This window comes from Myotis davidii, unplaced genomic scaffold (assembly GCF_000327345.1).
Source record: "Myotis davidii unplaced genomic scaffold, ASM32734v1 scaffold111, whole genome shotgun sequence".
In the NCBI taxonomy this organism is placed as follows: Eukaryota; Metazoa; Chordata; class Mammalia; order Chiroptera; family Vespertilionidae; genus Myotis; species Myotis davidii.
Genome location: NW_006284347.1, coordinates 1,445,609 through 1,467,433, shown reverse-complemented (window position 1 = coordinate 1,467,433; position 21,825 = coordinate 1,445,609). Strand labels below are relative to the sequence as shown.

The window sequence follows — 21,825 nt, the reverse complement described above, 5'->3', positions numbered from 1 at the left end:
CCAAGATGAAAAAAGACAGCTGCGTCCTCAGGTGCCAGCCCCTTTCCGCGCGCGCGAGTCCCTTACTTCTGCGCTTTACTTCTGCAGCTTCTCTTGCTCTCAGTGTGCTTTTCTTTCCTTCTAGTTGTAGAATTTACAGTCAGCCAGGCTTCCTGTGGTTCTGGATGATGTCCGTATTGTTTTTCTGAGGTATTAATCAATTGTTGTGAGCAGCATCAACTTCCCGGTGTTTATCTCTGCCGCCATCTTAGTTTCTCTCCAGGGAACCTACTCTTGACGTGTTACCAGCCAACAGCAGCTTGCAGAGAGCTCTTTGGTTATCCAAACTTGTAGAGAGCTCTGCAGTTAGCCATCCGTTCCCCTCCTCGCAGCTGTACTGGGAACCAGCTTTCACCTTTGTGTGGCCCAGAAATCATGACAAAGACCAGAAAAGCAGTTCCCTTTGAGATCATCGAGCCTCCTACTGGAACAATCTCCTGAGATGAGGCTCTGGGATGGGGAGAGTCTGATACTGGGGAAGGAACTGAGCTGCTTATCATCATGCATACATTTAATTGTTGTCTGTGTTTGATTAGCTACTGATCTGTCTATGATATATTTAAGGACAGCTACAAATGACTGTCAGTCAGCGATATCACTGTGGACAAAGGGAAGCATTGGCCAGAACACAAAGGATGGATCAGCACTGCAGGCCCCACCCAGGCAGAAACTGGGACACACACAGGATTGTAAAATCATGAACTGATGAGGCTCTCAGGATAGACTCACTGTGCAGGTACGACTCTGCCTCCTGGGAGGTGATGAGCCTGGAGATCCCTTTTTAACCTTAACATGGTGGTCATGAGGCATCATGAGGTAAGCTACCAACAGAAGGGGGCACCCAGTGTCCTGGACTTGGTGGATATTGGAATAGAAAGGACAGAGACTTGGGAGGACTTGGAGAAGAGGGAGCCATGGAGGGGGGTGGCAGAAGGGGACCATGGCTCTACACTGTGTTTATGCCCATTCCCTCCTCGGTCACTCAGTCCCTTAGACAGAAGCTAGTGACCAGTTTCCCAGAGAGGCAGCAGCTCTATTGTTCCTAGGGAGGAACAATACCAGTAGGATAGGGGATGGTAGATGTGCTGAATTTTGATCCACTGAGTGATATATCCATTTAACAAATACATACTGAATACCTACAATGTGATATTCTTGGTGCTGGTGACAAGTGATGGATGAAACAAATGGCTCTGTCCTCCTGGGGCAGGTATCCCAGTAAAGGAGACAGGGATTGAAAGCCTGATGCCTCAGGACCGTAGGCCCGAGTTCATATTTTATAGGGTAACAACCACTATGAGAGCAAACAAAAAAAGAGGTGGTTGAGGCATTAACACCATTGCCAACTCCCTTTGATCCTGTTGGTACATCCTGGGTTAGTCAGCTCATCTCTTGGCCTCTGTTTTCTCATTTCACAATGGGCATTGCAGGAGACCCAGCTCAGAGGATCGTTTGAGGGTTACAGCAAGCAATGCATGTATGAGCAGCCAGCAGAGAGCTCAACAAACAATGGCCACTATCACTATCATCAGCAGCAGTGTTACATTCACAGCAATCCCAAAGGCTCTCAGGGATGAAACTGAACTAGACAGAGCTTCACTGGCCCTGAGTAAACAATCCTGCAGGCCCAAAGGCCCTTTAACAGCAGTTTTGTTGTTGCTGTTGTTTAGAAGAGCTTATCTGAAGTTCCCTGTTCAGTGAGACCCTTTTGTAATGTAGACACTAAAAGGCAATGCCAGTAGTTCCTTGAAAACTGGGCATCAGATTATACAAGTCTTTTTCTACAGAGTTATACTATTCAACACAGTAGCTACTAGCCCCATGTGACTATTTCATTCTACACTTAAATTAATTAAAAGTATAAAATTCAAATCTTAGTTCCTCAGTCTCACTAGGCACATTTCAAGTTCTCAGCAGCCGCCTGTGGTCAGTGGCTACCACATAAGACACTAGATACAGAGCATCTGGGTGGTCAGACACTTCTTTCAGACAGCACAACAGAACTGCTGCCACCTGCCCATACACATAAAGGGAACTGGTGGAGGCCTATGTGAAGTTATGCAGAAGTGGACAACATCATCACAGGTATGCTTCTAGGCTAATGCTGACTAAAATTCTCCTTCCAGAAAGAATTTCCTTCCACCTCCAGAGATGGGATTATGCTCCTTTTCTGTGATCCCCCAGCATCCTCTATATCCCCTTCCTTAGCATGAAACACACTGTATCACGACGGCCTGTTCATCTCTCTCCCCATGGTGGTCACTGTCCCTTCATTTAGGCACCCACTCCAGACAAGGCCACAGTATCCTCACCAATCCCCATGGTTTCACTTGACTGGCCCTACCCACTGTCCAGTGTCCTGGATTTCCCATGTGGGCACATGACCCAGACCAGGCTAATCCTTGGACTTTCATCCAAGCTATTGAGATAGATGCTGTCTCTTCCCAGGACCATAACTGAAGAATGACCCTGCAAGCCCGCGGCCATGTTCTCCGTTGTGAGGAAATCATCTGCCAGGGAAAGAAGGTCTGAACAGAGGAAGGTAGAGGTGAAGAATGAAAGCAAATAGTCAAAATCCAAATGGCATTGCTGACTTCTGGAATCCAGCTGCGCCTCAAAACTGCACAACACTTGAATTTTGAGTTACATGAGCAAATAAATGTGCCCCTTGCTGGAGCTAGTCGTAACTGGGTTTCTGAATCTTTCAATCAAAATCCCTGATGAATGCATGTCCCAACAAGAGGGGCCTGCACAAGGACCAAGGCCTTTTCTGTCCAGTTCCCCATTTTATCCTCAGGGCCTCACACAGAGCTCAGAACAAAGCAAGAACTCAAGATATATTTTTGTAAGAATAAAGAAACATCCCTCTGCTTAAGAACATGCATGCTGATAACTGGCTTATAGTATTATATCATTCTACACATGGAAAGATGCATCATGAAAAGAAAAACATCTTAGCAAAAAAATGCCCCTGGATCCTTTTTCCAATAATCATGTTACATGCTCTCTGTTCAGAACTCAGCACTGAGTGACCATGTGACATTTATCAGGCAATGAAACCCCTTTGGAGGACTGTGACCTATGTCTACATTAACACAGAAAAGATGCAGAAATTTTACAGTCAAAATGTCATAAAAGAACTATAAGCATTTCTGAGTCAACTGCTCTGACTGATGAAAACCTTGTATGTAATTAATCTCCCCTATTATATAAACTCTCTATTAGAATTCCCTTTTATTATAGATTGAATGTTTGAGTCAAGCCCCCCACCCGCCATTCATATGTTGAAGCCCTAACCCTCTATGCGATGGTATTGAGAGGTGGAGCCTTTGGAAGGTGAAGCTATGAGGGTGGGGCCCCATGATGGGATTAGTGGCCTTTTAGGAAGAGTAGGAAACACCAGAGCCTCTTCTCTCTACCATGGGAGGACAGGGAGAAGGTGGCCATCTGCAACCCAGAAAGAGGGCTCTCACCAAGAACTGAGTGTGCTGGTACCTTGATCTTGGCCTTCCCAGCCTCCATACCTATGAGGGATAAATGCCTGTGTTTCAACCTTTCAGTCTATGATATTTTGCTATGGCAGCCCAAGATTATTCATACACCTTTATTTTCAAATTTCCTCACGACCATAGTTTGAGGGCTTTCTGCTGGTGGAGACAACAGATGACCTCTGGTCTCTTCTTATCTGCTCTACTTCAGCCAAATGCCACATGGCAAGATTATGAGATGTCCTTGTGGCTTCCTCACTGGATCAGCCACCCACCATGCTCTCATTTCAGCAACATCTGTGTGAAATTTACTCTCTGTTGAGTGTTTCAAAGCAGACTGCAACTTGGTGATACTGGAACTTTAACAGACCGCTGTTTATTATAGCGTTATCTTTAATAAGATACTTATTGTTTAAATTCCTGTGAGCTCCTCAGCTCTTGGGAAATGGTGAATAATCTGGCAAAGCAGACATTGGCAAGCAAGTCTCAGGGGACAGATGCTGTGTGCAAGGCAAGCAGCTCCTCGGGGCGGAGGCTGGCAGTCTCTGTGCCTCGGAGCGGGAAGACATCAGGTGCCTAGCCTTACTTAATGAAAACATAAAAGACTCCACTTAATTGCTCCAAGATTATGCAGGATGTTTTTTCCCCCTTCTTTTAGGTTGAGCTTGTTAATTTGTACAGCTGTGTTGCTGGCACAATTGCAGCCTCGAGTCCTGTTTTCACAACTTGTAAGCAAAATTAAAACTTCCCTTTTTAATTAAAATTCAAACCAAGCCAGAGTTAAATTCCTATTGCAAAGTAGAGGCCTGGGAAGGCTCCCAAATGAACACCTGCTTCACGGCAAGATGGCCAGACTCTGACAAATGCACTCATTGGAAGGTGCTGCTGGTGGCCCCTAAGGAGGTTCCCGACATCCGTGGTGCGTTGGCCATTTTGGCCTCTTCTTCCAAGGGCAGTTGGCTCCAGAGGGGGCAAACTCAAATTCCAATTTTCCATTTCCTACACCTTTCAGTCAGAACTTAACTCCTCCAATGATGACTTGTTCCTTTCCCCGATTATAACAATAGTATCAATAATAATAATAATAATAATAATAATAATAAAGGCAAACTCTTATGAGGAAGTTTAAATACTGTATGCTCACACCACCATTCCCCACTGTGGGCAACTCTATGAATGACTGTATTGAGAAAGATGCCTGGTGCATGTGCAAGAAGGGGTGCAGATGCCACATGGCCAATCCTATCCTGCACCTGACGATAGATTTAATAGCTTTTTAATTGGCACATAGTTGACATACAATATTATATGAGTTTCAGGTGTACAGCCCAGTGATTCGACATTTAAATACCTTACAAACGATCACCGTGGTAAGTAATAAACTAATGTCACCAAATAGTTACTGCACCACTACTGACTGTATTCCCTATGCTGTCCATTACATCCCCATGACTTACTTATTTTATAACTGGAATTCTGTTCCTCTTAATCCCCTTCACTTATTTTTCCCATGCCCCCACCTCCCTCCCCTCTGACAACCATCAGTTTGTTCTCTGTATCAATGAGTCAGTTTCTATTTTGTTTTGTCTGTTCCTCTGTTTTGCTTTTAGAACATTTCATTTTCTCCGAAAGGAAGGGGGACCAGTTTTAACCGCGGACCCTAAAGGAACATATCACATGTCCCTTTGCCTGCATCATAGCCCTCCATGCAGGGTACTCACCTGGGTACTGCCGGAAAAAGCCCTTTGCACTTCCAAAGTACTGCCATATGAGAGACGGGTCACGGTCAAAGTTATCCACAAAAACTTTGTTTAGGGATTCAGACCAATAAACACCATTGACAATTGCTGGGTCTGGGGGAAAAAAGAAAGAAAGAGAGAGAAGATGTTACAAACCCAAGTGAGAGAACCTGGCTGGAATTGCATAGCTGGTGGTGACCGGCAGGAGGCCACCTTGCAGAAAGCCACAAAGACAGTGACAGCCCCTGGAAACTCCATATTTTAGGGTGTCCCCATCCTGCCCTGATGGGCCCTCCAGCCAGTGGGAGCCCTCCCAGTGGCTCCTTCCCTGGAAGGCACATCCCTTTATTCTCATGTGGCCCACAGTTCTCAAGGGAGCAGAGAGACACTTCTTAGCATTTTTCACACTTTCCCCCTCCTGAGCCTGAACTCAGCTTAACAATAGGAAAAACGTGTGTGTGTGTGTGTGTGTGTGTGTGTGTGTGTGTGTGTTTTCTCACTGCAGTTACCTCAGCCAACTTAGTCTCATTCAAATCCTCTTCACCTCAGCCCTAGAAGTTTGCTTTCTTTTTTTTTTTTAAGGTAAGTAAATTGGAATTGTGCAAGTAAATCTCTCCACTTCTTTTGTTCAGCAGCGTGAGCGCAGGACGGAAGGCACCACCTCGCCGCGCTCTTCTGCTGGACTCCTTTGAGCAGCCCGCGGCAGAAACTCCAAAAACGTATGGATTGGTGAAGAGAGGGCTGGTTGGCTGGATGGGTGATTAAAACGAAGATTACAGACAGCTGTCTACTCTTCGACCCACTATCCCAGGAGCAAATTCCTCTTCCTCACCTGGGCCGCCCAAAGATAACCCCTTGTCCCACCCATAAGAATGAAGGGCAAGGGCACTGAAGAATGGACAAGGTTTCTGGCATAATGGTGGAAGCAGGATGGAGCAGCGAGGATGTCATGACTGTCCACTTTTTGTTTTTGTTTTTAATCTCCGAAACTCCTGTTTCAAAATGATACCACATTAAGCAACATTCTGTTCTAACTGGGGAAATAATTGTCCAGTCCCAGTCTGATGAGGGTAAGACTAACAACAGGATGAGCATATTAATAACTACGGAGAGGAGGAGGAGAAACCTTTCAGTGCTTCCTGTGGGACAGGCACTGTGCTATTTTATCTCCTACCACCCCACCTCAGCCCTCCAAGACAGGCTGCCTCGCTACCCTGCAGGCTACACAAGTGGAAACTGAGTGAAGAAGGTTAGGTTCCTCCTATCGGCACCCCGCTAGGAAGTGACAAAACCTCTGATCAGTGTTTTCCTTATTTGTAAAATGGGGGTAATAGTGCCCACCATCGAAGGCTGCTTGGAAGGTTAAAATAATTGACAGAAAAGGCCAAGGGCATTCCTAAAGCCATCTATGTAGGTATTTCACTGGCCTGAAGTGCTTCCTGTGGGACTCCAAGCCACAGCAATCCCACCATGGCATCCTTATTCCAAATACTAATCATCACGCACAGCTGAGGGGATGAGGAGAGATTGGGTCACTCCAGTCCTCAATCTCATGGTAAGACAATGAGATAAATCATATCAGAAACGTTCATATGAATTAGGTACACTGACTTGCTCACTATAGTGCACCCTATCCTCCCACCCTCCTCCACACAATCTGCCCTCTGCCAGCTGGCTGCCCCCAAAATGTTCACCTGGAGAGGTCCCAGCAGAGCCCATAATGGCTCCTGACCCAGTGGGCATTCATGGTGTCTTGTCTTATTGTCTTACCTCTGGCTGCCTTATTTTTTCAGATCACTTACTAGGACTCAATAGGCAATTGGGATTCTGACTCTCATTTTAACTCTTGTGAACAATAATAACCACATCACAGGCTAGGAGAGTGAAAATGACCAGTTCAACCTTTTGCCGCAAGTAATTTTAAGAAAGACTTGATCTTTACAATCCTGGAAAATGGAGCCTTTTATTGTTCCTGTCCAAGCTTGACAAAAATTATTCTGACTCACTCTCTGCTACAAAAGCCCCTTAAATTAATCCTCAAAGATGCAAAGACAATAATGACACTGAAAAAAAATCTATGGTTCTTGCCTCCTCCATCAATGGCCTCAATTATGTCAGTGTCATATGAAAACCTTTCATAATTAGAAGCAAAAATTCCAATTTGCCAGCTAACTGTCTCAACATGTTAAGGAGTCAAACAGTTTCCAGTTAGAGGATTCTTTTTTCTCGGGAGTGGTTTCTTTGGGGGGTGGTAAGAGTCGGTCCTTGCCTCCAGGCGGTCATGGAAACCAAAGATTACCACCTGGGGAAGGGTGAGTACATTCAGAAATGGTGGTGGTCTGAGGATCGCTTTGCCCACGTCATTTGGACCTCAGATCTTGCTATGAAATTATGCCTCCTCAAGAAAAGGGGGCCTCAAATTTCCTAGGGCGTGGTGAGCAAGAGAAGCAGAACCACTGAAAGATATGATCTAGTTAAAATGGAGACTGTTGCACACACCTATTTCATCAAATATCTCAAATAATCACAGTGTATTGATTTCACAAGCTTCCTTAGCAAGCAAATTAATAGAAGAAAAAAATCTTGAATTACTGTCCATTGTTACCATCACCTAAGAGATAGAAGGGAAAAACAGGAAAATGATGTCATTATTAAGCGGGGCATTCATCTAAGTATTTGGGATTTAAAAAGACTTCAGTTAAAAATGGTTTTCCCAGCTCATTGCCAGAAAGCAGAAGTGAAGGAGCCCAAAGGGTCCTGCACCCCATGTACCCAGGACCCCAGCCCTTCCAGCACTGACTGGGGAGGAGGCAGACATTACCGGGGTGTGGACAACTCCCCAGCCTGATGTTCCCTCCGTGCTTGCTGACAGATTTGCTTTCTTAAGGTCACTTGTAAAAATGACAGCATCCTCCTTAGTGGCAGGTTTACTGTGTTTCAAAATTTGTTTAAAAGCCCCCTTTGCTTCATTTAGGATTTTCCAAGAGTCCTAGATTAATTTGAGCATTAGCTTTCACCTCCACCCTTAATCGTCTTATGGGTTTAATGTACTGTATTAGCTTCCTGTGGCTGCTATAACAAAACACCACAGACTAAGTGGTTCAAAACAGAAATTTATTTCGGAGGCCAGAACGCCAAAATCACGGTTGGCAGGATTGGATCCTCCTGGGGCCCTGAGGAAGAGTGTGCCCCATGCCTCTCTCCTTGCTCCTGGTGGCCCCCAGCATCACTTGATGCTTCCTGCCTTGTAGATGCATCACTCCAACTCCTGCCTCCATCTCTATATGGCCTGTCCCCTCTATACGCCTTTGTCCAATCACCTCTCCTTTTCTTTGAAGAAACCAGCCATTGGACTCAGGGTCCACCCTCAATTCAAGATGATCTCATCTCAAAATCTTTAACTTAATTACATCTGTAAAGATCCTATTTCCAAAATAGCTCACATCTGCAGGACATACAGGAGGCCACTGCTCAACCTGATGCAGGTACTCTCTTACTTATCCTACAATACACCCATATTCCATAGTTTGTGTGTATTCCTTTTAAACCTAGCTTAATAAATGCAGGCTTTTGCCCTACAAAGGACATTTAAAGGCCTTCTTCCTTTTCTTCTTTATGGGGACAATTCAGATTTTTATGTCTGTATTATAATTTTATGGGCTTCCTGACTTATGTCAATGGGTCCAACCTATAATGTACAAAATTGGGTTAAAATATTTTCCTTAATGTCTAGTGTATGTGTCAATGCTCAGCCTCTGTGCTCAGTATAGCGAATGCCACATAACACAGTCATTTTATCCAATGTTCCTGCCCATTCCACATCAACTTATTATTCATGTTGGTCAATACGAAGACCAGGAATAGCAGTTCTGCTATCTCCTGAGAGATTAAATCCCTTCCGATGCCAGTCAAAATTTATCAGATGTTCAGCTTTTAGTAAAATAGATGACTAGCAGATGTTTAGAGAGTGAGAGTCTCACACCACTTCTGTGATCAATTTGCAATTGGTATCTGAAAAGCATCTCACACATCTCGGATCTGTCTTTGTAATGTATCATATAACCCATCAAAAATCACCTTTGCAGCCCTAACTGGTTTGGCTTTAGTGGATGGAGCGTTGGCCTGCGCACTGAAGGGTCCCAGGTTAGATTCTGGTCAAGGGCACATGCCTGGGTTACGGGCTCGATCCCCAGCGGAGGTCGTGCAGGAGGCAGCCAATCGGTGATTCTCGTTCATCATTGATGTTTCTATTTCTCTCTCCCTCTCCCTTCCTCTCTGAAATCAATAAAAATATATTTTTAAGAAATCACATTTGCAGGTTCCTTCTTTTATTTCCCCCCAAATAACTGCTCTCCCCCATGGGTGGCGCTTGGTACAGGGGGGTCACCTGGTGTTACACATGGCTAACGTTCTCTCCACACACACCATCCTACACACAGTCACACAACTTTCCATCAGTTCTTTATCTTTAAAGGAATAACCCCTCTGGTCATCCTCTTTCAGTCACCAGTCCCATCTCCCGAGTCCTGCCGGAGATGACCGGCCCTTTGGGTTCAAGCAAATCAATGAATGTAAGCACTCAGCACAGCCACTGGCACATCCAAAACGCTCCCCAAAGGGGGCTGTTATTTACTCTGTGCATTAGTAAATGAATAAATAAGAAGAACTCCCAACGCTTGTCCCTGTTCGCTACAGAGGGTGTCCCCAGGCAGCACCCTCCCAACAGTGGGTGTCCCTGTTCCCTACAGCAGGTATCCCTGGGCAGCACCCTCCACAGTGGTGATCCTGGGCAGCAGCCTCACAGAGCTGTGAGCCAGTCTGGGACTCAGGCTTTGGAGCTGGAGTTCGGGGTCTGAGTCCTCATTGGACACTTGTTAGCTAACAGCTCTGCACTGTGACAACTTCCCTGAGCTGCCACCCTCATCTGTAGAAGGAGATAGAACTGGCCCTCCCTCAAAGGCTGCTGAGAAAAGGCATGTAAGGTGGGAGGCCTCCTAACCCTCAGAGGGTACTTCAATGGTCTCATGCCATTCTATGATGAGCCCCAACCCCAGGGCAGATCAGCGGTTCTAAGACTATCCAGGTGGGGTTCTCCCTAATCTCATCCACCCTTCCTCAAATTATCAGGGCAAGGCCCTGTCCATGGATCTTTCATTCATTTGATCCGTCAAGGAACATTTATGGAGCATCTACTCTAGCAGGCATTCAGCCCTGAGCCAACAGACTATGAAGCTGACATTTCAGTCTGAGGAGGGGAGACAATGGACAAATAAGGAGAATTCCAAGTAGAAATGGGTGTCACACAGGCAGCAAAAAGGAATGGTAAGCTACTTGTATGGAAAGAAGGAAGGGGAGTGACTCAAAATGGATGGTCAAAGATGAACACTTTGAGGAGAGACCGGAATGCTACGTAGGCATCAGCCCAAAAATGCGGTGGCCAACAAGAGCTTTCTAGGCAGAGGGAGCAGCACTTCAGAAATCCCTGAGCTGGGAAGAAACCGGTATTTTGAGAAACAGCAAATCAGAGCATGTTGCTGGGGTCAGGGGAGAAGTGCAAGGTGGGCTGGAGGGTGGGCAGGCCACAGCGAGCATGGGTTTTCTGCCAGGCATATGTTCCTAAGAGACCTGACCTATGCTCCACTAGCGCCAAGGCCCCTCACATTTTTACTCACAGTCCTCAATTCAGGTCCTTTTTTGTCTGAACTCTACAGTGAGCATAGCCTGCTTCCTCTTTCCAGGACACCTCTTCAAGCAACCAGGATCTTCATGGAGTTTCCTCTCCAGACCTCAGAGCCATCTTTTCCCTCAGTATTGTTTACTCTCCAGTGAATTAATAGTACTGGGTTGATTTAAACTTGCCACTTTCTGCCACAAAAGATGGGTCCATTTCTAGAGAATCTGAGTATATTTGAGACATTATAGGTTAATGTAGAACTACTATTACCCAGAAACCATTGTTTGAAGGGAAAGGACAGAGTTTAGGTTCAACTAGGGTTTGAAGTGTGGCCTTTGTTTTTTAAAAAGGCATTTCCTGCCTTGAACAAGGCTGGAGGAAGGACATTGGGCTTTTCTAAGGTCTTTGAAAGTGTGTGTCTTCTGAATTTGAAGTCGCACCCAGTCCGGGGAGAGGGCTTGAGCCACGCAGTTGTCCTCAGTACTACATGTTGGATCAGATTCAAGAGGAGAATGGCTGGAGAGTTTTCATGTCTCCCATTTCAGCAAGTAAATGACATCTCTCCTATTCATTCTAAATAGATCATAGATTAAATAATGAATAGTTTCTATGCTAATTATCAAGTACTTATATGTATTGGAAAGTAGCCCTTAATGTGTGTTGAATTATAAAGTAGGTTTATTTGCCAAACATTTACTGTTCCTCTAAATTCAGTGATGTGCTAGATATTATATTCAGGTTTCACATTTAATTCACAAAGCTGGAGCCAATTTCTGGGACAGGAGGACGAAGAGAACGCATGGCCCAATGCTGAACCTCTCTAGATGAAGTTGGGAAGCAAAATGAATGGCAAACAGGTACCCCTACCGGCCTGGCAAATCTAGAGAGTGCTCTGGACTCTCAGTGTGCTAGGCTTCCAGGGTCATTCCCAGGTCACATCAATGACTAAAGTCTTCTGTTTGTTTGCTTTTTGCCTTAAATATATGAATTTTAAAGAGTCCTCCTCCCTTAACATACTATAAATCTTCTTCCTGGTCACTCCTTATTATCCTAGAATAAACCATTCCCCAGTCTTAAGAAGAAGAAAAGTATATAATAGAAATAAAAACAATGATGACGACATTGATAGCAGCAGAGATTGTCATTTCTGGAACATTTACAATGTGCCATGCAATATGCAGGACCCTTTCCAGGTAGGTACAAACAACTCTCCCTAGCCCCACTTTACAGATAAGAGAACTGATCCTTGGCGCATTGAAATCCATTGCCTGAGAACATCACCTTCCTAAGGTAGAGATTAGCTAAATTCCTTGTCCAAACTGTTAGCTGGAAGAAGACTTGAGGGGAGGCTGTGAGCTCTATTTACTGCCTCCCAGAGAGATGCAGAGGGAAGAGGAATGGGGTGCCTAGAAACGTACGGTCTGGACACCAGGGAACAGGTGGCTCATAGCAGGCTGAATGCCCTCAGCTGTCAACAAATAAAGTGGGAGGTCGCTGGAGAGGGGGACTGGGATTAGGCAGTCTTTGGGCCCTGACATGGCAGCTCTGCACCTGATGCTGGGGACAGTGAGTTGAAGGGGACATAGTGGGTGAAGACAAGGCAAACTGGGGACAAGAGCCCTTCTGCAAAGCCCCTTATGCTTCCGCCTCAGCATTTCTGTGCAAAGCTGTCAGTGAGGCTATGCCATCGCCATAGGCATTTGGACTTGGGGTCTAGAGTGAAGATGAGCACCATCAAGGGGCTTCTGACTCCAAAACAGCATTTGATAAATTGCAGTTAAGCTGGTACTCACTAATGTAAAACACCCCTTGTGACATGTGATATTGTGGCACTCACTGAGTCTCCCTGGAGGTCTACAGCATAAAGCTGAAGAAGCAGAGCCTACCTCCTTCCTGAGGGTTTGCTCTTGTTGGAAAGGGAATAGACTCCTCTTGGACAGGTTTGGAGATGGGGTGAGCACAGTCACCCTCTTCCCACCAGCATGTATGAAAACACCAACCTTGCATGGCCCTCACAGAGGCTCCCTGGAACTCGGTGTCCTTCTCTTAAATCTGCTCTAAATACCATGGCCAGACCATTCACCTTGCCCCAGAAACAGTGGTAGTTCCTGCTATGTCATCATGCAGACTAACCATCATTGCCTGGTGCTCCAAGCCACTCTGATCCAGCCCAGGATCCCTTTCAAATCTGCTTGCCCTCCAACACCCAACTACATACACCCAGTTCACAACCCTGTCCAATCTCACTGAAGCTTTTCCCTTTTTTTCTTCTAATGATTATATTTATAGTAGCTCTTACTACTACTACCATTGGACAACCTGCTGAAGGGTATAAATCATGGCCTGGCCAGTGTGGCTCAGAAATTGAGTATCTACCTAAGAACCAAGAGGTCACGGATTTGATTCTGAGTCAGAGCACATGCCTGTGTTGTTGATCCTCAGTAGGGGGTGTGCAGGAAGCAGCTAATCAATAATTCTCTCATCATTGATGTGTTGTTTTGTTTTTTATCTCCCTCTTCCTTCTTCTCTGGAATTAGAAAAATCCTATATAATAAAAAGGGAATATGCAAATTAACCCTTACACCCTCACAAGATTGGGGGCAATTAGGCTGGCAGGGGGGATGGTGAGGGGCGACCAGCCTGGCAGAGGGGGTCACTTGGGGGTGACAAGGCCAGTGGGAGGGGCAGTAACAGGCAAGCAGGCAAGCAGGCAAGTGAGTGATTAGGAGGCAGTGGTCCAGGATTGTGAGAGGGATGTCCAACTGCCAGTTTAGCAGTTGGACATCACCTGAGAAGTCCTGGATTGGAGAGGGTGTAGGCTGGGCTGAGGGGATCCCCACCCTGTGCACAAATTTTGTGTACCGGGCCTCTAGTATATTTTATAAAACTCAATACCAAACAAACAACCCAATCAAAAAGTGACCTGAGGACCTGAAAATACACCTCTCCCAGAAAGACCTATGAAAAGCCAATAGATATATGAAAAGATGTTCAACCTTACTGGTAATTAGGGAAATGCAAATCCAAACTACAACGAGATATCACCTTACACCCGCTAGAGTGGCCATTATCAACAAGACAAGCAATAACTAGTGTTGGAGAGATTGTGGAAAAAAGAGAACCCTAATTCACTGCTGGTAGGATTGTAGACTGGTACAGCCACTATGGAAGCAGTCTGGCGAATCCTCAAAAAATTAATACAACTACCAAATGACCCAGCAATCCCTCTCCTGGTTATATACCCCCAAAACTCAAAATCATGTATTTGCAAAGGTATATGCAACCCTATGTTCACTGAAGCATTATTCATGGTAGCCAAGACATGGAAACAATCAAAGTGTCCTGTAATAGAGGAATGGATAAAGACGATGTGGTACTTATACACAATCGAACATGACTCAGCCATGAGAAAGGACGAAATAGTGCCATTTGCAACAATGTGGATGGACTCTGAGAACATTATGCTAAGTGAAATAAGTCAGTCAGAAAGAGCTAGGAACCATATGATTTCACTCATATGTGGGGTATAAAACTGACATCAGTGCACACAAACAGCAGTATGGTGATTGCCAGAGGGAAGAAGGAGGGCGTAGAAGGGGGCCCCAATATAAGGTGACGGGAGAAGATTTGACTTTGGGTGGTGGGCACACGGTGCAATATACAGATCTTGTAACATAGAAATCCACACCTGAAACCTATATTTTCATGTTGACTAATATCATCCTAATCAATTTAATAAGTAAATGTTTTCAAATAAATATTTTATATGTATATGTGACATGATTTATACCCTTTATATACATATAAAGGGTATAAATCATGTCACATTTTCTAATATCCCAGGAGCACTTAGCCCCTGTTTTGGATGGAGTGTGCATTTATTCATTCGTTCAGAAAATACCTGCTGAGTGTTTACTATGTTTCCAGGCACTGAGCTAGGAGTTGGAGATAAAGCATTGAGCATAGCCAGACATGGATTTTAACCCTATGGAACGTACAGTCCATGGGGGAAGCGAGCTCCCTTGCTTGGTGCTCCTATGTGCCCACACAGTGCCAGTGGCCCTACACCCCTCATTTCCATCATGCTCACCGCTATTGGGAAGGCCCACACTGTCTCAAGGGTGAGGGAACCAAGGTCCAGTGAGAGACGACCACACAGCCAGTGAGAAACTAGGCCGCCCTTTCACCTAAGATGCTGGTCGGAGGAGAGCAGGGCACTCTCCCTCAAAGTACAGCCAAATGCACTCCTACCCATTAGTCAATAGCACCTAAAAATGTCTATGGCCTCTGAAGCTGTGCCCAGTGGTCCCACAGAGAAGCAATTCTGGAGAAAACAGATGTTATGACAAGTCACACATAATCAAGGGCAACACCCAGTCAGAGAACACAGAGCTGCCAGCACTCAGTGAGAACCCATTCCCGAATCTCAGACCGTCTCCTCTCATTACAACCTTTCAGAAGAGAGAAAAAAATTTAAACAGCCCTTCCTTCCATCTTCCGGACAGGCCTGGCTCCCAGGAAAATATGATTTTGCGAGCCTGCCATCTGTGCCGATGCTATCAGCTTTTTATTGATATTTAATATAAACACAGCCCCGAGGCCAGCAGGTACCTTGACAGGGTCTGAAATATAATTGCCAGGGAACTGTACAAATGTGTGTAGCAATTAAGGAGCTGTCGAGGATATTGCTGGTGGGAAGACGCAGAGCTGTGGGTTGGACAAGGCAGCAGGCACCGGGTGGGAGACTGAGGGAGCCAGGGCTGCGAAGAGGGACCGGGCAGCAGGCCTGTACATCACTGCTGCTGCGAGCCCAGCATCACACACAGGGAGGAGATATGTGGATTATGGACATTCAGAAAGGGAAATGGACCAAGTTTAACTGCTGTTTGCTTTCAACACCCATAGGCCAAGAGAGAGCTGACTCTCCTACCTCCTGTGACATTTATAGTGCAGAGACCGAATGCAACCTTGAGCTGGGTCTTCAGAGAGGCTCGGGTGTGGGGACATGAGGGCCGGATGGGATGGGAATGGGGCCCCGATTATGAGAGCTGTCACAAAATTGAATTGTGGGTGAGAAAGACAGGGTGGATGGGAAAGAAAGTGGGGTTCTGAGCAGGGAAGAAGGAAAGATGTGCCCACTGAAGGCAAAGGTCCAACAGAAAGGAGATGGAGGTGAGCCTTGAGTAGGAAGCAAGAATGCCGTAGTGCCACGTGCCAGTACAGGTCCTATCCACCCTCTGCTGTGACTGACTTAACAGGCAACTCTGGTGGTGGGGACGGAGTCATCACGGGGCTGGAGGTGTAGACACAACCTCCCCTCTGTACCAGGGTCTGTTCTCTTCCTCTGAGATGTCCTGGAGCCTTGGTGTTTATGTCTGGAAGAGGTGGGACGAGGGAGTGATGTCTTAATGAATGGCCTAGCTGTGCCTTCATTGGTCAAATGGAATGCTGCTACCTGGGCTTACAAATAGCTGCCAATAGGGTAGTAGAATAAAGAAATCTTAATTTCTTCTTTATTAAAAAGGAATTTATGGATGGAAAAAGGCTTATGTCCCACCCTCACCACTTCCAAAGACATACACACCCCACAACCCAGCACAGGTAAGTGCTTCCAGGTAGCACACAAAGAAACTTTTAAGTCTTTATGAATTATGTATTTCATGATGTTAGAGAAATTTTAACCAATACATTGAACCTATGGACATTCAGATTATTGTGCAGAAAGAGGCTAAATTTATTTAGATAAAAATAAAGAGTGAGTTAATTTAAAGAAAAGCATTAAGTAATTATACAGGTGTTGAGCAGAAAGAGATGAAGTCATACGTGTGGCCCGTGAGTGACAGGCTGGGGATGCAACTCCAATGGCTCAAAGAAGCAGCTTATGGTCTCCTCCCAGGCTCCCTCCTAGGGAACACACACACAAACATTAGCACTGTCTAGGCCTGGGTGGGGGTGGCAGGTGACACATGAACATAGTTCTTGGATAAAGACAATCCTCTATGTTTTCCTGCTCAGAAGATGAGAAACTCCTGAAGCCATTCAGCCCCAAGGATATGAAAATGTGGATGTGGTCACAGACTAAAGGCATCTAGCTCTACACCCCTAGCTAGGCCTGTGAGCAGAAGTCAGGAGTATGACTGAGAGAGTGCAGAAAGGTGCTCTAAGAAGCAGGCATGTTCTCTACAAGTAAAGGCAGGGAAGACCCGCCCTCTCACAGGCCTCCGGGGAGCAAGCCAAACCCGTCTAGGTGGCTTTGATGGATATGGCACAAGGGGACAGGGCTCACATGGCTAGAACACTAGAAGAATTTGCTTTGGATGCCCAATTTCATGTGAATATCTACAGATCATACCCCCCCCCCTGGATTTTATCACTGGAAGTTCAAACTCCCAAAGAGCATGATGCACACTAGGAATAATGCCAACCTCCAATAATATTGGCCAAGAACTATTAACAAGGCAGCTCCAGACATCTTTCCACCAGACTTCACTCAACCTACAAATTCCTTTGTCAACTATTTCTTTGGCTTGTTAAGCAATATTATTTGGAACAAATTAATTGAGACCAAATGATTGAGTTTATGGACCTTCAGTAGCTGGTTCACCCTAACTCCTGAGAGGCAAGGACCCATGATTAAAGGTACCTCCTCTTACCACAAATAGCTCATGAAAAATCAAAGTGCATAGGTTCAATTATATTAAGTGATTTATAAGTAGGATGCCCATATAATTTATCAACCAAACTGGGGACCGAGGGGGCTTTTCATTACTATATATGGACTACCATTATAAAGTGGGTCTGTCTTTGGCAAACCAGAATCGATGGGCACCCCACTGAGAGCTCACCCATTTCATAAGGCATAGAATTGACTCTGTATGCATATGTGTATCTCTGATGTGATCATGCAGTTGGTTGATTAACCAAAATGAAGTAGAGCAAAAACTCATTTTTAAAATAATACATCAAATGCCTTCTTTTAACACTTAGCCAATCATTGCCTGTAGGACCATGGCCTTTTGAGTATTATATGCAGTCAACTAGCTATGGGCATTCAGCATGCCCTAGACACCAGCCTTAGTGTTTGACTGATGGAGAAGAAATGAAGAACATTAATTAATCCACTATATTGCTTAACTTGAGGTTATTTAAGAGTTTCTACTATAATTATGTCAGTGCAACCTCTACTTCTTCAAGTTGGGCATCTGTCCAGTTGAAGGAAACAAACACCCTACTCAAAATTCTTTAAGAAATACTGGGCCACTGAACTGAGAAGATGAGGAGTCAGAATGGCTTAAAGGGCAGACTGATCCAGATCACCTGGCTTCACCAAGGACCTGGCTTCCAACTTTCTTTCTATTTGGCATCCTACTGAACGGGCTCCTTCCTGAGACCCTTCCTCTCACACACCCTGGCCTTTCAACCTATAGCCCTTGCCTCAGCATCTGCAGCCTATCCCTGTACAGCACCAGGAAATTGCTGCAGCCCTCGCAGCCAGCCACCTTTCCTCCACGCTTCTCCGGGGTACGATGTGAAATCTTCAAATATTTCCGTACTTTCCATGGGCTCTGACCATTGTAGACCCGTCCCTGAACTAGCCCACACAGAAGTGGGATGAGGCATGCTGAGCAATTGCTTAAACTTGTTACGCCTTGGATCTGAATGCAAGCCCACTAGCCATGAAAGGTGGGGTCCTAAAAGAAATTCAGGGTACCATGAGGAGGAGGAGGAGGTATGGACACCAAACCATAAACAACTCCCACATCCGAACATGGTCACAATCACCCAAAGAGTCATCTCAGAGGCCACAAAGCCCATGTGACTCAGGACTACCCCAAGCAGTAATTTAGTTAAAGAATTTAAATCTGGCAGAATCATACCCCAAGTGAAGCATTTCGTAGCATACTATGGTACAAGAAATATGCTGAGCATTCTAAAATTGCATGAAAGATAGAAAGAACTTTATCAAGGAAAGTTTAATGCAAAAGACAGATCACTGGGGATGAAAAGAAAAATCAAAGAAGAGAAAAAGAAGTGCTTCATGGGAAATAATGCTTCAAGACCTGCTGATAATGCTACAAATAACAATGAAAAATAATAAAATGCCATTTCTACTAAAGTAAAACCAAACAGGCCATACATATTTAACAGGAACTGCACCAAGAGAGAAGCTGACTGCTACAAAAATGATGTGTGACAAGGACAGGCCTTCAGAAATGGAAGTTGATCTCCAAAAACCTTCAAGGACAGAGCTACTTCCAAATTTTAGCTGGCATTGTTTAAATAAGAGAATGCTTTTAACTCAAGGTTTGAGAAATCTTTTCTTAAAAAATTTTGTAGTCCAAAGGTTATTTTCATATATTTTAGAAATAAATTTATTTAGAAAGAGCTAGCAATAAAGATGGTAAAATGTTTATATTATGATGGTGGTCTGATTTAATTGTTTGGAACATATTTTAAACTGCCAGAAGTACAGAATAAATTAAACCTCCAGTAACATTTTAGAGTCCTAACACATTTGATGACTAATTTTATTACAGTGGCTAACTAGAAATAAGACAAGCCATCTATGCAGCTCATATCCAATTAAGCTTTTTTATTTAATCTGCCATGATTTCACTCTTTGGTCTGCTTGATTATTATTAAATAGCTTGGTTCTATTTTGTATGTGAATTAAAGGACATGTAAATTTAAAGTCGCTGATATTTCAATACCATTTACATGATTAGAATATAATAAGATGTTCGTAAGAACTGAAAGCTATGTTACTCAAGGAATGTCCCAAAGCTAGGACCATCCATGATGCCAGGGCAAGCGTACAAGATCAAAATAAAGAAAGCTGGCATGGTCACTGGAAGGTCAGGAGATAGGCAGACTCAACAAAAAATACAAAATATGTGAAGAGAAGATAATAAGCGCATTTCAAAACAACAGCCCATAATAAAAGGCAGAAATATTTGAGAGAACATATTACTTAAAACAGATATTTGATTTAATTTTTAGTTGTTCAATATTTGTTCTCAAAGACATATTATGTATTTGCCATGTATTTATGGAGACCTCATCTCTTACGATTGAATTAGGCATGAGCACAGTTCATTACATATGGGATCAGTATAAATTCATACCAGCAGGCCAATACAATCCTCTTGATTAATGAAAATTCTATTTCAGAAGAAAAGGAAAGGGGGGAAAAATGGACAAAAAAAATGGGCCCTTTTTTCTTGAAAGTAGCTGACTATGGTGCAATGAGGGGTACAAAAAAGTTAGTAACTGGTCCATAACTTTCTCCAGACATCATCTTTAAAGAAAGGGGTGGGAAAGTTCAAATGCTTAAAAATTTCCCCAAAATTATTAGCAACAACAATATGGAAATATATAACAGATGCACAAAGGCATCTTGGGATGACTATATTAAGGACCTACAACTGCAAATTCTAAAATCTATTTAATTGTGCCAAAGAAGAAACATAAGAAAGACCGTTTGATAAACAAAATGCAGACAGTATTTTTTAATAATATCTATGTCTTGAGCCAAGAACGAATCCTCAGTTGGACATTTCAGACACTGACTAGACCACCAGACAGGTCGTGCTGTCACACTGGCCACCTGTGAGAACAGCGACAGGGCCCCAGCCTCGGCCTACGTGGTAAGAGAGTGGAATAATAGAGGTATTCTGTGTGAAGTTTCCACTTGGGACTTTTTATGTTAAACCAAGCATAGAGCTCTGTTTCGGGGGAAGAGAGTGGAAATCATGCTTTAAAAATAGTTTTATTCTTTACCTTAAAAAATAACTTCTCATTTAATTAACAAAGATATCCTCAATATTTGAAAAAAATAAAATGATCAGAAAGAAAATGAGAATCCCCCTACTCCTATCAATAGCTGTGTTAACATCTTGATGTGAAACTCTCCTCCCTCATCTGTCTGTGGTAAGACATTAAAGGGCATGTAAATTTAAAGTTTTATTAAAATGCAGTTGGGCTGTGTGCACTCCTTTACACCTAGACCCTCACTTTATATTCCATTTGTCAATTTCCCAGGCCAAGTGCACCTCCCTCACCTGTAACATCAGTGCGGCATGCATTTCCAGTGCGGGGAAGCAAGAAGCCTGGTTTCATGAGTGGAATTTTTAGTACCCCGAATACTTGGAAGGATTTGTTTGAAAATAAATTTAACTTCCTCACAAGTGTAAAGAGGGAAATGTTGGTGAATTGAAAAGTGATGCCTGTGTCGTTACTACAGAAATGTATGCAAGGCAGCTCGCCATTCCTAATATGTCCAAAATAATGCTCTGACCTCTTTCCCACCCATCTTTCTCCTGTAAAACCAACAGTATGACTGTTTTAAATTTCCATTGTGAAATACTCCCAAACTTTAAAACAGTCGCAAAATTTGTAAGAAGAAAAATTCCCATATACCCTTCACCTAGCTTCCCCAAATGTTAACCTGCTACTGAACCACCACAGTCCAATAATCAAAACCACACTGACACTGATAACTAGCACCTAATCTACAGATCTCATTTACGTGTCATCAACTACCCCACCCATGTCCTTAGTCTGGGCCTCATCCAGGGTCACACATTTCATTAGCTGTGCTGTCTCTTTCGTCTTCTTGAATTCAGGACAGCTCCTCTGTCTTTCTCTGTCTCTCAGGACCCTGGTGCCCCCTTCCCAGGTAGTCCTGGGAGGGTGACTTGAGACACTTGTCTAATGGGGCCCAGAAGAGCCCTGGCTCCTGGGTAGATTCCTGGTGCTGCCATAACAAACTACAACTAACTGGGTGGCTGTAAGCGCATCATTCTCTTCTCCCACAGTTGCTGAGCCAGGAGTCTCAAATCATGTCAGTAGAGCTGGCTCTGTCTGGAGGTTCTGAAGGAGAAAC

The 21,825-nt window shown here is 44.3% G+C and overlaps 1 protein-coding gene across 1 annotated transcript in view; it reads right to left on the bottom strand.

Moving 5' to 3' along the window:
• Positions 1-21,825, bottom strand: part of CACNA2D3 (calcium voltage-gated channel auxiliary subunit alpha2delta 3) — an 817,122-nt gene that overhangs the window by 465,953 nt on the left and 329,344 nt on the right. Inside the window, exon 5 of the mRNA XM_006754680.2 lies at positions 5,249-5,380. Within this exon, the coding sequence (XP_006754743.1) occupies positions 5,249-5,380 (132 nt within the window). The remainder of the gene's footprint in view (positions 1-5,248; positions 5,381-21,825) is intronic.